This window comes from Phacochoerus africanus, chromosome 15, assembly GCF_016906955.1.
Source record: "Phacochoerus africanus isolate WHEZ1 chromosome 15, ROS_Pafr_v1, whole genome shotgun sequence".
NCBI classification, from domain to species: Eukaryota; Metazoa; Chordata; class Mammalia; order Artiodactyla; family Suidae; genus Phacochoerus; species Phacochoerus africanus.
In genome coordinates, this window is record NC_062558.1 from 50497697 (window position 1) to 50514562 (window position 16866).

General features: G+C 51.9%; 1 protein-coding gene across 1 annotated transcript in view; it reads right to left on the reverse strand.

Annotated features, from left to right (window-relative positions):
• Positions 1 to 13514, reverse strand: part of UBE2L3 (ubiquitin conjugating enzyme E2 L3) — a 48958-nt gene extending 35444 nt beyond the window's left edge. Inside the window, exon 1 of the mRNA XM_047759952.1 lies at positions 13448 to 13514. Coding sequence (XP_047615908.1) covers positions 13448 to 13474 — 27 coding nt within the window. The 5' untranslated portion in view covers positions 13475 to 13514. The remainder of the gene's footprint in view (positions 1 to 13447) is intronic.
• Positions 13515 to 16866: the final 3352 nt, after the last annotated feature.

The window sequence follows — 16866 nt, forward strand, 5'->3', positions numbered from 1 at the left end:
ACGAGGACAGCGTGTCAGATGAACGCTCAGTAGACACGGCTGCGATGGGCTGGTGTTTTATGGCAGGGGATAGGGCACTCTGGCTTGTCAACCCTAGTTGCCCACCACAATCATTGGCCTGGGCCCCAGGGCCAGAAACTCTGGCCCAGCAGGTGTGGGGTGGAGAGAAATGGGGATTTTTTTTTTGTCTTTTTGCGTTTTCTAGGGCTGCTCCCACAGCATATGGAGGTTCCCAGGCTAGGGATCGAATCGTGCTGTTGCTGCCGGCCTACACCACAGCCAGCCACAGCAATGTGGAATCTGAGCCGCATCTGCAACCTACACCACAGCTCACAGCAACGCCGGATCCTTAACCCACTAAGCAAGGCCAGGCATCTAACCCGTAACCTCATGGTTCCAGTCGGATTCATTAACCACTGCACCATAATGGGAACTCCAAGAAATGGGGATTTTTAAAGAGCTGCACAGTGAGAAGAAGAGTTCCATTTCTAAGCAATGCTTAGGGAGTTCCCGCTGTAGCACAATAGGATTGGTGGTGTCTTGAACACTGGGACTTGGGTTTGATTCCCGGCCCAGGACAGTGGGTTAAGGACCCGGCGGCGTTGCCACAGCTGCGGCGTAGGTCACAATTGCAGCTCAGATCTAATCCCTGGCCTAGGAACTTCTATATGCTGTGTCAAAAAACAGGGAAAAAAAAAAGCAATGCTTAGCTTCCATTAGGAAAATGCTAGCAACCATAGCTGTGAGCCCTGCAGTGGGAGAAGGGGTGGCCTGGCCTCTCTTCCAGAGCCTGCAGGGGGAAAGCATGGAGCCTGAGAGACCACTCAGCCTACCAGCCTGCCTCCTAATGCCTGGATTCATCACAAAGGCTCACCTGGGGATCCTAACGCCTGAGGAGGTTCAGGAGGGAGAGAAAAGTCTCATACCCACACTCCCATTCTGGTATCACCCAAAGACTGGGTCATGCTTAAACACTCGCTTTAATGATCGTGTTAGGAAATGGATGGGAAGAAGGGGCTCAGGATGAGCAGGGCTCTATGTACTTTGATCTTCTGGTCCTTGGCAAGACACCAGAGTAAGATGCTTGGCTAGAAATAGAAAGATACCACACCCCTTATGGTCTGAATCCTACCAAGCTAACAAAGATGTTTTAAACCAAGGGGGTTCCTGGAGTTCCCGGCGTGGCGCAGCAAAAACGAATCTGACTAGGAACCATGAGGTTTCAGGTTCAATCCCTGGCCTCAGTGGATTAAGGATCTGGCATTGCTGTAGCTGTGGTGTAGGACAGCGGCTAAAGCTCTGATTAGATCCCTAGCCTGGGACCCTCCATATACCTTGGGTGCGGCCCTAAAAAGACAAAAAGACCAAAATAAAATAAAATAAAATAAAATAAACCAGGGGGTGCCTGTTGTGGCTCAACAGAAACAAAACGAACTACTATCCATGAGAATGAGCATTCTATCCCAGGCCTTGCTCAGTGGGTTAAGGATCCAGTGTTGCCTTGAGCTATGGTGTAGGTCACAGACACAGCTCAGATCCTGCATTGCTGTGGCTGTGGCATAGGTCAGCAGCTATAGCTCTGACTGGACCCCTAGCCTGGGAACTTCCATATGCTGTGAGTGGAGCCCTGAAAAGCAAAAAAACAAAACAAAACAAAAAAAAGATGTTTAAACCAAACATAGACAAGAAAAAAAATTCCAGATAGAATTTTGAAATTGGAGTCAAAAAAAGAATAGGAGCTCTTATTGTGCCACGGCTGGTTAGGAACCCAACTAGTACCCATGAAGATGCAGGTTCAATTCCTGGCCCTGCTCAGTGGGTTAAGGATCCAGCATTGCTGTGAGCTGTAGTGTAGGTCACAGATGCAGCTCAGATCTAGCGTTCCTGTGGCTGTGTCATAGGCTGGCAACTACAGCTCCGATTCAACCCTAACCTGGGAACTTCCATATGCTGCAGGTTCGGCCCTAAAAAGAAAAAGAAAAAAAAGGAGAAAAAGAAGCAAAAACAACAGAGGAGTACAGATATAATATACATGGGACAGAGAAAATTTTTAAATAATCTATAAATACATTTTACAGCTTCAGAAATTCACATACTAACAACATGATGTATGGGTAATAAATACAAAAGGGTAAATTTTGAAGAAATGAGTAGTAAAAAAAAGTGAACCTTGCTCAAGAACCAGAGACTGAGTGGGTATGTGGGCAGGGGTGCAGGGACACCTACCAACACCTAGATATCAAGAGATAAGGGTGTGAGGAGGACCATCTCCCTGCCCTCACCTCCCACTGAGAAGACTGGGAGCCTCAGGAAGTCCAGAGCACAGTTAATCTCACTGTCATGTTAGGCTCAGCAAAGATGAAGCAGCAAGCACCTTTGCATAACTCTAACCAATAAAAACTGGGTATAAGGCAGAAGTAAGAGAAACCAAGACAAGCAACCAGCCAGCCAGACTGTAATCTCCAGGGAATGTCAGGCAGTCCCGGAGAGTTCCTCAACAAGGTGGCACAGCATTCAGAACCAGCATCCGGCAGGACCTTGCACTAGAGCACCGAGCCCCACCCCTTAGATGCCAGGCCTGTGACACCACCCCGCCCCAACTGCTGACAACCACTGATACTCTCAGGGGCTGGGAGGCTAAAAGTCCTGAGTTGCACAAGATAGTCCTGCAGACAAGAACTGTGCAGCCCGAAATGTCAATCACGCCTCCACTGAAGACTAATCTGGGTCATTCAGAGAAGAGGCAGGTTCATCTGAAGGCCTGACAGACCATCCAGCAAAACTGCCCCCTCACAGCTTAGGATGAAGGACAGGGGAAGAATGCCAAGGAAGCAACATCAGTTCAGAGCTAGAACGTAAAACATATGATGGAAGAAAAGGCCCAACGGAGGAGGGGCCCAGCTCCAGAATAGAGTCATGAAGCCAAATCCAAGAACCACAGGAGCTTACAAAACACACCCACAAAGGTCTGTTTCAGTTCTGCTCTGGGAAAGGAGCAGTCAGCTGTTCCGGGTGACTGGCACAGAGCCCACAGAGTGAGAGGAGCAAGAGGGGCAGGGAAAGCACAGCCAGCAGTGAGGAGTGGGCTTCCTAGGCAGGGCGAGGGTGAGGGGGAAGCAATGCGCTCCTCAAAGCCCACAGTGGGCCTCACCTGAGGGAGCTGCCCAACTGGTCACCCACACTCTGGGCAGAAGCCACCTGAGGGGCCTGTAGGAGCTGGCCCAGGACATAGCCTGGGCCCAAAAGTGGGTGCTGGCTCCGTGGGACGAGACCCAGTAAAACACACCCACCACCCATCCCCAGCTCAGGAGCAAATCCGAAAAGATTTGAACAAAGTCTCTGGTTTTTTTCCTCCTGGAGTAAAGGCTCTATAATGGGCCTTTACAATTCAAAAGCGGTTCCTAATTAGCGTGAGGCAGGGTCCTCTTTAAGAAATCCAGACAGCAGTTCCCAGACAGGAGTTCCCATCGTGGCTCAGTGGTTAACAAATCCAACTAGTATCCATGAGGACACAGGTTCAACCCCCTGGCCTCGTTCAGTGGGTTAAGGATCCAGCATTGCCATGAGCTGTGGTGTAGGTCACAGACACGGCTCGGATCCTGCGTTGCTATGGCTGTGGTGTAGACTGGCAGCTACAGCTCCAATTAGACCCCCTAGCCTGGGAATCTCCATATGCCGCAGGTGCGGCCCTAAAAAAGAAGGAAGGAAGGAAGGAAGGAAGGAAGGAAGGAAGGAAGGAAGGAAGGAAGGAAGGAAGGAAAGAAAGAAAGAAAGAAAGAAAGAAAGAAAGAAAGAAAGAAAGAAAGAAAGAAAGAAAGAAAGAGAATGAATAAATCAATCCAGACAGATGCAGAGGAAAAACCAGCTGCCCAGCTGCCTAAGTCAAATCGACACTATGGATGGAAGGATCCAGGGAGGTACTAGTTAACACCATACTGTAATTTCCTACTTGCTAAAGAAAAAGGCACACCTTGCCCTGAAAGACTACATACAGAAAGTCCAACTGAAGGCCATCCCCCCGTTGCTGCACTGGCTTAGGAGGGCGGAGCTGCTCTGGGGACCTGCAGGTCAGGCTGCAGGGAGGGGTGGCAGGTGGCAGCAGAGAGGCCTGACACCAGCCTGAAGGAGGCTGAGAACAGAGGCGTCCCCATGGGCAAGGCCCACAGAGCCATGGGAGGAAGAAAGTCCCTGGCAGTAAGGGCCACAGAGGGACCAAGCTGGGCTGGAGTTGTTACTAACCCTGGAGGACACACAGGGTGTGGGTGTGGGCCAGGGCCCAGTCCCAGGTGGATGGGGCTGGGGGACTCACTCCTGCCTAGGCCCACCTCAAACCCGTGGAACGAGAACCTCTAGAGAACACTGAGCACTGAGGCAGGGGTCCCCAGGGAACCACCACGCTCAGCCAGCCCAGGCTCTCAGCAAGGAAGACACGGAGGCCCCGACTAACCCAGCCTCACTGCCATTAACCCAGCTCCTCACAAAGCAAAGATGGGCCACTGAGCCAGGCACACAGAAGCAAGGTGAGGGATCCTCTGACTGCAGTTAAGTCTGCACTAAGAGAAACCCTGAAATCATTCTTAAGTTTTTCTTTGAAAGTGCTTTCTGTGACTTACGTTGCTGATTTTCCTGTTCTCTACTCTGAAGCTTCCTATGGGCAGTAAAAACCAAACATTCTAACCCCAACCATCCTCTTCAGCATTTTACACATTACATGTAGAAATGCTATTTATTTGGCAGGTGGTTGCTTCAACAAATCACCAGTGGACCAGGAAGAACAGAGGTCTCTGAAGTTGGACAGGCCTGAGTTCAGCCCTGGCCCCACCCTTCGTACCACCTGAAGCTCTGAGTCTACGTCTTACCTGAAAACGATAGGAAACTGACCTCGTAAGGCCCTGCTGAGAATTATAAGCAAGGCCGGATAGTGCTTAGAGCTAGCACTCCTAGTAGGTCCTCAACTAACGTGAGTTTTATTCCTGTTCACAACTGTGCCAACTCAATTCTCTCTTTTTTTTTTTTTTCAGGGCCACGCATGTGGCATAAAGGTCAAATGAGAGCTACAGCTGCTGGCCTACACCACAGCAACACCGGATCCAAGCCACATCTGCAACCCACGCTGCAACTCGCTGGATCCTTAACAACTGAGTGAGGCCAGGGGCAAACCTGCATCCTCACAGATGTGATGCTGGGTTAACCCACTGAGCCACAAGGGAACTCCTCACCACACTTCTTAAAATCTAAGTGTGTCAGGAAACCAACATACATACATTCTCTGTTCTCCATAATAGGACACAGACATGACAGTGATGTCACTGATGTTGACAGCATATGATCAAAGTTCACAGGGCTTAAATTAGAAATGAATACGTTTACAGTTGTTAACACAAAGCTTTCAGAAATGATCTGACCCATTATATCTCAGTTAAGAAAGAAAAAAGAGGAGTTCCCCGATGGCTCAGTGGGTTAAAAGTCCAGTGTTGTCACTGCTGTGGGGCAAGTCTGATCCCTGGCCCAGGAACTTCTGTAGGCCACAGGCACAGCCAAAAAAAGAAAGAAAGAGAAAGAAATATGACGCGGGCTTGCCAACAGCATATCATACCCCTTTCCACAGGGCATCATCACCTTCAAAATCCCAAAAAAGAGCAGAAAAGAAGGGATACTAGGGAAGACACGTGCCTTTGTGCAATAGGTACACCCCCAAAGGAGCCTGTGAAAAGCTGCCAGGCCCTGAACAAGAAGCAGCGGTGGGAGGACAAGGCTCAGTGAGGACACGGCTGGAGCCTCACGACACCCCAAGGAGGGCCAGTCAGCTTTGTTCCACAGACAGGAAGGCCACGGAGAAGTTTGGAGAGGCCCAGTCACAGACAGGCCTTGGACAGGACAGAGCCAAGACCAGATGGGCCCTAGAGAGGGTTAGGATGGTAGAGGTTGCTGCTGGAAATGGAGAGCTCAGGGGTCCTAGCCCTGGGCAGATGGTGGGGCTCAGCGTGCTCTTAATGACAAAAGCATGACAACACAGCCTCTGCCTCAACTAGGTGTTTATGCTGCGCAGGGAACATTTCTAGGCTCCTCCTGCTCAGGCAGAACGGAAGCCAGCAGATGGAACCCGATGTACAGGATCTCTGTTAAATGGCAGCTGTGCTGTCCTGTCAGTACAGTGGTGAGTACCCCCACGGCTCAAATACCAGCTCCACAACTGGTGGGACGGCAATAACCTGAAAAGTGCTACTTCCTGCTTGCGTAACTGATTTTGACAGTAATGTACTTTCCAAGTTTGCACAAAACCACAGGTAGCAATGACACTAGTTTGTGACTTTAATGTAACTCAACACACTGTAAATCTAAACATAAGGCTTCAAAGCCCCAGAACACGAGTTCTATTTCATCAACTACTAAGCCACAGGGGTCGCCCTTCCAGGACACTACTTCAGCCTGAGCTGTCACTGCAACTAGCACACTCAGCTACTGTCCCAACCCTGATGGGAGTTTCACTGTCTGTCCCTCTGGAGAAATCAGGATGCTGAGGCTCCAGGTGAGGACACAGACAGGTCCACACCATAGATAAGATGTGAGCCCAGGTCCCTAATAATGACCACAGCATCAGGGAGGTGGGCCGACTGTGCACAGGTCATCCTCAGGGCACACGGCAGAGAATACAGCATAGGCTCAGAGAAGCACACAGCCCACACCCCAGGCTCTGCAGCCAGACCCCAGCTGAGCAGGCCCTGCTCCGGAGGAGTATCTCCCTCTCAACTCGGGTGAGCCAGGCCTGTGAGCTGTGTCACACACTCCATCTGAGCTCAGTGCCATAGGACGAGGACAGAAGCTCATGTGTGACATGTCCTTCCGGAAAGCAGGTCGGCAGGAGGCACCCATGAAGCATCTCAGAAAGGCCCCTTTCAGGACATGGCAGCTGACTCAGGATGCCATCTGGTTGCTCAAGCCTGCGGGCCTAGGGGCTGCCTGATGGCACCCACCACTGCCCAGCACTCACCCCTGCCCAGCTCAACAGCCAGATGCAGAGCGAGCCTGGCAGACAAAGAATCCAGAAAACTACCACCTACAAAGACCCGCAACTGCTTAAACAGCAGAGACACAGCCGCCACCTAACCTGGGATGAATCCTACTCTCCACCCTGTCCTGTCCCTCCTTAAAACCCACAGCAGCCTTGTGACAAGCAGCAGCAACACCCTGGGACCAGCAGGTGCACAGCTCGCCCAGCCCCTGGCAGTCGCTGAGCCTCAGCCTGGGCCTGGAGGAGGGGAGCAGCCACCAGAAGCAAGCTGCCTTCACTCCCGCTTCAATGCTGGAAGAGAAGACGAAAGGCCGTGGTTCTAATGCCAGCGGCAACTGCCTCCGTCGCTGGGGCTCCTCTTCCCCCAGTTGGGGTGCTCACTGCCCTGTAACATCAGGGTGGGAAGAGAAGAGACACGGGGTGAGAGTCTGAGAGATGGACAAACTGAACTCAAAAACTTTGCAATTTTGATGGAAAAAGTAAGCGTTTTTCAACAGACACGTTCACACAGCTGTCTCATGAGCCTCTCACTAGCCCTAAGGAACAGGTTACTTCAGGAGTGGGAGAGTGCTGCGGTGAGGAGGGCCCTGGCTGCCTCAGCTGTCCAGTCCCATCTGGGCAGGCCCACCCCTACCCACCCCAACCCTCCACCCTCCTCCCCTCCTGCTAGGCTGCTCACCTGGCTTCCAGTGGTGACGTCACATCTACACAGATCTCACACTTAGTTGGTGCCAAGCACCCTTCTAAGAACTTGGTACCTATTAATTCACTTAATCTTTACAGAGATACACTGACTAATGCACAGAGAGGTTAGGCAACTTGCCTGGGTTCACTCAACTAAGGCTGATACAGGACACAAACTCCATAACCTGTGCTCTTAACCCCTGCACAGTATCCTCTCTCTCAGTTGCTCTGCCCTGAATGAAAAACACTTCTCTCCCTCTTTTTTTACTGGGGGGAGGGCTAGGCTCATCTGAGCCCCCAAGAACAGAGAGGGCGAGGCTGGGCACCAGATGCTTACAGGCCAAGACCTCACCAGCAAGCAGCTGCTTACCGATGCCACACTGGGGGACACATCAGACCCCTGAACTGAAAGACACAACACTGCTGCTGCCTGTCCTCAAACCCACCAGCATCGCCCTCCATGGTTCCCCCTCAGGGAGAGGTAGTAACTCTCAAGTGGCTAGCCTGAGGACGTGGCCCTGCCAGGGCAGAGGGAGGAAGGGCTGGTGGTTCTGGAGGGCCAGGCACGTTGGGCATTCCAAACATGGGTAAAACCAGGCCAGTTCCCCAGGGGCTGGCCTAGCTAAAATCCAAGGAGGGACAGGGCAAGGTCAGGTTCATGTGGCCATCCTGGGGCTTGCTGCACCCGTTCTGAAGAAGGAGAGCTCCTCCAGCTCACTGGCTGCCAAGCGGACTATCAAACCCTACTCTCTGTGAAGGACCCGGCCAATTCCATCCCTCCTCCCACTCAAGGGTCTTTCCCTCCTGTTCTCCACTACTCAGCTGGCAGACATCCAGCACACACGGGCAGCCCAGGATCTTTGTTCTGGGCTGTGCTGTTATTCCCCCTCACGGAGTTCCTGCAGGGCAGAGCCCAGAAGAGGAGGCCCGGGAGCAGAGTTGTCCTGGTGCAGAGAGCGGAGTGGCCAAAGCATACACATCGAGAGGATCCCCTGGGCAAGGAGGGAGAAAGAACTGGCGAGACCCACCCCGGAAGGACCATGCTGGGGAGCGGGAATTTCTTAATAGAGTCCTGCCCTACTGGACTTGGTTCCAGTTTCAGGGAGCAGGGCCTGGACATGAGTACAGCCCATTAGGAATGGTGTGGAACTGTGGAGGCAGACAGCAGAGCACAAAGAAATCACTGAGCCACCCGAGGCAGGTGTCAGCCACAAATGGGGATGGAGCGGCAGTGGGGATGCAGAAAAGACAGGCAGGGGATGGAGATAAAGGCCTAGTTCAGCAGAATCTGGCAAGTGGCTTGATGTGGGAGGAAGGGGTGAGGCAGGCTCCCCCAGGTTCTTCCATGGAGATGGAGTACACAAGTGTCTTATTAACTAAGGGAGGCGAGGCAGAGGTGGGGGCACAGGCGGGGCTGAGACCCCGAGGCCTGCAGGTCCAAGTGCCATTCAAAGGAAACTCCCAAGGCAGGTGGACACAGGACCAGGAGGGATGTCTCTATGGTTCTCTAAGCTTTAATTCCTAATGTGCTATTTCAGCAAAGAAAACAGAAGTATCTCATGAACATTTAGTGATACTTTCCAAGAACGAGGATACTCTCAAGTGACCTGGTATAATAAAATGCTAAATCAACAGCCTCTCAATTGAGAGCTGTAACAAGACTAGAAAAGGCCCAAGTACCCTTAGACGAGTGTTTCTGTTCTAGTGTACACCTTAAGAAAAGCTCCCAGCAGTGCAGTAACGAGCCTACTCTTTCCCAGGGCTTACCCCAATTACCTCTTAATGGCAAAACATTTACATAGAGTATCATTAAGGGAGGCTAAAATAGTCCCAATTTACTAGATTGCATGAAGTTAGGGTAAAAAAACACAATGCTTCCCTCTTTTCCCCAAAACCCTGTAGGTTCAGAACAGTGACAGTGATATGACACAATTTGTACAACTTCCCTCACACGTAACACAGCCACCAGACACACACACGGCTCCTTCATGTTAATGACCCAATCTCAGGGAGTATAAGCGTGTACTGAAGAGCAATGTAGTTGGCTGCTTAGTACAGTGAATTCCAAGGAATGCGCTGTTATTTAGCAACTCCTCCTACTCATTCATATGTGATTATGGGCCGAAAGTACACCAATATGGAGTTCTGAGTGAGCATTATTTAAATAGCATTAGAAGATTGCTACAAATCTCAATTCCTTACCTCAACAGTTACATTACAATAACTAATAAAATGTCACACCTCTTTTAAACCTACAAATTCCCCTCTGAGGAAAGCCATTCTGGGAAGATACCCAGCTGGAGAGCAATTTTCCCACAGCCACACCTACTGGTTTCACTTTTGTAGCTATTTCCCCTCCTGACTGAAGCAGTGGTTACAATCTGGCTGTTGCCATCAGTGCTGAATTAGCTGCTTGCAAATTAAAATGTATTTAATGTTTTATTAACATTGTAATTCCAAAAGAGTGTTCTGAAAAAAGCTAATCCTTTCAGCAACTACTTTTCAAATTAAAGACTTTATCATATTCACTTTGCCTAAAATAACTTCTCAGCCTGATATAAGCACATGACTCTACTTTTAATAATGTATTTCACACTATCTGCAGGCAGACCATTGCTACACTTTGACTCCAAGTGTTTCAGAAATTGTTTTCTGAGGAAACCTAAAGTTCTTTGACTTAATCCATTTGATTATTCAATATGTTTACTTATCACCTCTGAAAATCCCTTTTATAATCCAGGCCATGTATTGATCAACTTGATTCAGTAGTTTTTTTGGGTTCTTTTTTTTTTTTTTTTTTTTGCTTTTTAGAGCCGCATATGCGGCATATGGAGGTGGTTCCCAGGCTAGGGGTCCAATCAGAGCTACCGGCCTACGCCACAGCCACAGCAACACCAGATCTGAACTGTGTCTGCAACCAACACCACAGCTTATGGCAACGCAGATCCTTAACCCACTTGAGTGAGGTCAGGGATCGAACCCACAACCTCATGGTTCCTAGTCAGATTTGTTTCCACTGTGCCACGATGGCAACTCGTGATTCAGTAGTTTTTTTTGTTTGTTTTTTTAAACTAATCAGGCCTAAACTTTCATAGCCAATGATCAGCATTCCCCTACTGAACTAAAAAATTTCCATCCAGAACTCAAGAAACAGCACCCTTCTCCATGCATCCTTGTAATAAGAAAGGAAGCAGTGTGACAAAGGGCGTAGAACTTGGGGTTTGGACCAGGGAGAGGCAGCATTTCATCTCTTCCCAGGATGGTGCGCTAAAATAAAGATGACAACACACTAACTTTAAGAGTTATTGAGGAGTTCCCGTCGTGGCGCAGTGATTAACGAATCCGACTAGAAACCATGAGGTTGCGGGTTCGGTCCCTGCCCTTGCTCAGTGGGTTAACGATCCGGCGTTGCCGTGAGCTGTGGTGTAGGTGGCAGACGCGGCTCGGATACCCTGTTGCTGTGGCTCTGGCGCAGGCCAGTGGCTACAGCTCCAATTTGACCCCTAGCATGGGAACCTCCACATGCCGCGGGAGCGGCCCAAGAAATAGCAAAAAGACAAAAAAAAAAAAAGAGTTATTGAAAAGATAAGGAAAAACTTATCTAAAGGATCTGGCACTTAATATGTACTCAGTTTTCACTACTTTTTTTTCTTTCTAAGCTCAAATTTTGTTAAACACAAACAAACAAACAAATAGTAACTCCCCTCTGAGACCCCTGGGAACCTGGAAGCCCCAAACTGGGTCAACTGAGCTAGACTCAGAGACACCAGGATGAATTAGGTCAAGATCTCTACCCCTGAGGAACTCAGAACCCAGCAGGAAAGGCAAGTCTAACACAAATCAGACTGTGACAAGTGCTCAAAGAGAAACATAAAGAAAGTGGTGTGGTCACACAAAGGAGGAAACAACTCACTCTAAAGGGGGATGGAGGGGAGGCCTCAGCATAGCTGGCCTTGGAGTTGAACCAGAACTTCCCTGGAAGGGAGAAAGGCAAGGGGAAGACCGCCTTTCTCAGGCACAGCCAACAGCAAGTACGGAGACGCTCTCTCCCTAGCTAAAAAACTGGGCCAAGCCAGCAAATCTGCCTGCATTCCATTTTCTCACCTACAAAATGGGAATAATAGGGTCTACTTCACAGGCAGGATTAAACATGATCATGAATGGGAAGTACAGAGCTGCACAAAGTAAAAGCTGGGGGGAAAAGGCAGCCATTGTGATTAGGTGCAAGAGTGGTGTGTAGTGGTGGGGAACTAGAGAGCAGGAGGTGTGGCTGAGCAGATTACTTTCCAGCAACCTAAGGGTCCTGCACGCCAAGAAGTCAGGATTAACTTCTGAGGACAATAAAATCACAGAGGTTTTCCACAGGAGAAGGAAAGAATTAAATATTTGCTTTAGAAAATGAACCATGGTGTCCAAAAGACAGTCAGAAGAACTCAGGAAGGTACCTGAGAGATGAGGGTATGGATTCAACTAATTTCAGTTAAGATTACAGAGGAAGGCACACACTCGAGAAATGTTTAAAGTAAAATCCAAAAGGCATAAAAGATAACTGCCTTTGGGGAATAGAGCAGGGAAATAAGTAACAGTCCTCTCATCCAGAGTACTGGCAGAACGGTGGTGTCGGGGACAGAGAAAAGAGAAGCCTCGAGTCTGTCCACGGTTCTTTTGTGCCCACTTCCAATCCAGTTTTATGAAGTTCAATGTCTCTAACCCTTAGCGAACAAAAGAAAGGAAATGTTTCCAGGGAGGGAGGGCCCAGAGGCTGTGACTCCAAGTTCAACGTCCAGGTCTGCGGAGTACTGCTCTGTCCAGGAGGAACCCCAACCCTTTATCTCCTCTCAGGAAACCAGCTCCTGGCTCCTTTTTATTTCCAGCCGGGCATAGCCGGGCAGCACCACCGACAGGGCGGCCGACTTGCAAACCTAGGCGAGATCCATTCCGGGAGACGCCGGCAAACACACTCGCGAAAGAACTAGGCCCGGGTGGCATCTGTGTTCCTCACCCGAGGAGCCAATTAGCAAGAAGGCACCCGGCTGCATTCAAGATACAAAGTATCAAGTTATTTTTATAAACTTTGGCCGGTTTTGACTTCAACCCATCCCACCCCCCATATGGCACTTTGCTCCAGCAGGAAAAGGGGCACGGAGGACCAAGAGGTGGGCCGGTAGGGACTGGGGCAAGAGGCCCGCGTCGCGGCCGGCCGTCCCCCGCCCCTCCGCCTCCCGGGGCTCAACTTGCCGCCGTGTGACTCTGCAGTCACAGCGACGGTCCGCTGGCACCCGGCGCAAGCCCGAGAGCCGCGACAAACCGGCCTAACTTTCGCCGTCGGCCCCCGTCCCCCAGCCCCCGCCCGCGCGGCCCCCGGCGCCCGGCCCGGCGCGCTGCGGCCCAGGGCGGGGCGGCTCCGCGGCGAGGACTCGCTCCGGCCCCGCTGGGCGCTGGGGCCTCCCGCAGGCGCCCGGTAGGCCTCCCGTCCCCTGCCGCCGCCCGGGAGCCGCCGCTGCGCGGTGGGGAGCCCGCGGGCCGGCCGGGCGGCTGGTCCGGGCCGGTGAGGGGCCGGGGCGGCGCGGCCTGGCGCTCCCGCCCGGGCTGCGGCCTAGCGGCAGGGTTAGTTCCCTCGGCGCTCGCGGCCCGGGGCGGCGTGGTCCCGCGGGGCGGGGAATGGCGGCGGTTGCCCCGATGGGCCCGGGCGGCCGCGGGGCCCCGGCTTGCCGCCGCCCCCCGCCCGCCGGCGCGGAGAATGGCTTTTACCTTCATCAGCCTCCTGCTGGCCGCCATCTTGGCTCTGGTGCTGCTGCCGGCCCAGAATGCAGCGCGGCCGCCGGGCTCGGAGCCCCCGCACTTCCTGGAGCGGGGGAGGGGCGGGCGCAGCGGGCGGGCGAAGCGCCTACTGTGCGCCCGGCGCACGCTGGAGGCCCGAGAGCCGGGCCCCCCGCAGAGACACTGCCCTCGCAGGGTGTCCGGGGAGGTGGCACTGGGAAGCAATGCCTGGCACACAGTAGGTGCGCAGTGAACATTGGTTGTGTGAGATGGGTGACTGAGCAGGATTATTGCAAGAGGCGCCGTGGTGACGCGAAAGAGGCTGTGGGACATACTTCTTTCTCACGGGGAGGTCAGGAAGCCTCACTGAGGAAACAGTGAATTAATTATATCCAACACAGTGAACACCCCCATTTCTCAGGAAGCACCGTGGAGGCCAGCGATTTGCCCAAGGTCTGGCCTCTGGCCAGGAGCAGAATTCCTCTGCTGATCGGTGCCCGCTCCAGGTGCTGGCACCTGAAGAATGAGGAGCAGCTCTGAGGACCGGAGGGGGATGCTTCAAGCAGAAGTGCCAACACCACGAGGCTGTCTGAGTGGCCAGAATGGAGTAAGAAGGATTGAGGGGTACAGGGAGGCGGTGACCTTGGGGCCTTGAAGGAGTGAGAGGAATTGGGTCCTCTTCTACATGTTGGATGTGAACAGCAGCCCGCAGTCAGGTGCATGGGTGTAAGGAGAGTACTCTGGTTAGAGAATGGAGGTTGAAGTAGGTAGGGGTCAGAAGGGGAGCAGGGCCATTGGTAAGCCTTTTGCAGGCATCCAGGCAGAGGTCATGGTGTTTTGGACCTCTGGGCAGTGAGGCCAAACAGGGGGGTTCAGCTTCAGATCAGTTTGGCTTTGGAAGGCATTTTCCTCTGTCTTAAGAGCAGTCAGGAGAGGAAAGAAGAAAAGGGCACTAGACATGTTTAGCCTGGAAGGGAGCCAGCCTCCCACCCAGTGTCCTGAGAGCCCAGGCTTAACACAGGGAGGCAATGGTGCAGAAACTAAATGATAATAATCCTCATGCAATCAAGGACCCTGTCTGCCCTTTATCTCCCCCCAGGGTTGGCACACAGAGGGTGCTCAGTAAATTTATGGCACATGTAGGAGGGACTCCATCAGGCAGTTCCCTAGAGCCGTGGAAGAGTTGGGTGCCTGGCCTGGGATCTGACTCCTGGTCCTAGTGTGCACTGGGCTTGGTGCTTGGTGGACTCAGGTCAAAGAAAGTACACAGCTCTATTGGAAACTGCTTTCTCAGAAGGAAGGAGGAGTTCCCATTGTGGCTCACTGGGTTAAGAACAGCCTCACTCAGTGGGTTAAGGATCCAACGTTGCCACAAGTTACAGTGTAGGTCAAAGACACAGCTCATATTTGGTGTTGCTGTGGCTGTGGTGTAGGCTGGCAGCTGCAGCTGCAATTTGATCCCTAGCCCGGGAACTTCTATATGAGGAAGGTGTGGCCCTGAAAAGAAAAAGAAGAAGAAGAAAGAAGGAGACCCTGCCCTGAAGAATTGCAAGCCAATAGAGGAAGCACAGTGCATACCCTTCACCTTGACAGGCTCAACCAGGAATAGAGGGTGGGATTGAGAGAGGCTGACTGCCAAGAACTAATGTTTGCCAATGCAACTCCCCAGCAAGATGGCTCCTTTGTGCTGACTTGGGAAATGGGGAACAGGAGGCCCTGGGCAGCATAAGCACACAGTCCCAATGTGAAAGCTGCCTGGTCGTTGGGGCCCCCATCCTTTTAACTTTCCTGTTCCCTAAAGCAAGCCTGGCATGTGACCACACCATCTCTGCCCTCCACTCAGCCACCCTATTCATCCAGACCTGACCTTTCATGCCACCTCCTCAAGCCTCCCATCAAGAGTGGCCTCTCCCAGGAGTTCCCACTGTGGAGCAGTGAGTTAAGAATCTGACTGCAGTGGCTCAGGTTGCTTCAGAGGTGCAGGTTTGATCTCCAGCCCAGTGCAGTGGGTTAAATGATCCAGCATTGTCACAGCTGCAGCATAGGTTGCAGCTGTGGCTCAGATTCAGTCTCTGGCCCAGGAATTTCCATATGCTGCGGATGTGGCCATAAAAAATTTTAAAAAGAAAGGTCTCTCCTGGAGTTCCCTGGTGTCTCAGCAGGTTAAGGATCTGGCATTGTCACTGCTGTGGCTCAGGTAACTGCTGTGGCGGGGGTTCAATCCCTGGCCCCAGGAACTTCTGCATGCCACAGACATGGCCAAAAATTTTTTTAAAAGGCCTCTTCATCCTTCTAGGTCCCTGGCCCTTCTGCTCAAACTACCACATGCTGCTTCTTCCTCCAATCAGCACAGGTCCTAGGTTCTCACCTGCTGGGTTCAGGGAGGGAGATACAAAATGTCACCTGCCATCCAGGGGCTTCCCACACCCTGAGGAGGCAACAACTTGAAAGTGACAGAGGTGTGAAGTTTGATGAAGGCAGAGGACAGGGGAGGGGAGGGACCTGGGACAGGAGAAGGTGTTGCAGGGAGAAGAAAGTCCCTCTACCAGGGCAGGGAATTAGCCATGGCACTCACACTCACTAGGGCTGACTGGCCTGGGCTGGACATTTGCACCAGTCACCTAGCTCCCTGGCACCACAGAGCCACGCTAAAATGCTGTATGTCACAAGTGAGGAAGTCCCAAAAGAAGTAGCTTGCTACAGATGTGATAAATTCATTTGAGTAATTAAAAAAAAAAAAGTAGCTTGCCCTGCCTCCCCCAGCTGGGAAGGGGGCCCCAGGAGTAGACCCCCATGTGGTCCCTGCAGTGAGACCCTGCCTTGACCTCCCTCTGCTGACCAGAGCCTTGTGCCCCACAGTCCTCCCTTCCCACACCCAGCACCCAAGCCTCTGCCCAAGCAGCTCCTTTGTTTGTGGGACCTTGTCCACCCGTCAAGTGCTGGTCATGACTCAGGCCATGACTTGCCATGCCTGCTTGGAGAACTTGACTGCCTGTGGAGTGCTGGGTCCCACCAGTGTGAATACACAAGCCTCCCTATGTCACCCCAACCACCCTCTGAGGTAAAAACTTTTACCAGCCCCATTGGCAGAGGCAGAAACTGAGAAAAATCAAGTTTTTCTCGGCCACCCAGCTAGTCAGAAGGTGAAGCCCAAGTCTGTTCTTGAACCATAAGGTCTAAAGCAAGGTCTGGGAGACCTAGTCAACCCAAAGGGTGCCCTCTTTCCCTCCCCACTTCCCTCCTACCCCTCCACCCAATCTTGCTCCCTCCTCCTTTTCTTCATAAACCCCATTGGAGGTTCTCTGTGCTTAGCGAATGCAGAAATTAAAATACCACCTGCCCACCACCCTCTGCATGGACCAGATTGGGTGCTCAGCAAACGTTCAAAGAAGGAAAGGAGTTCTTGTTGT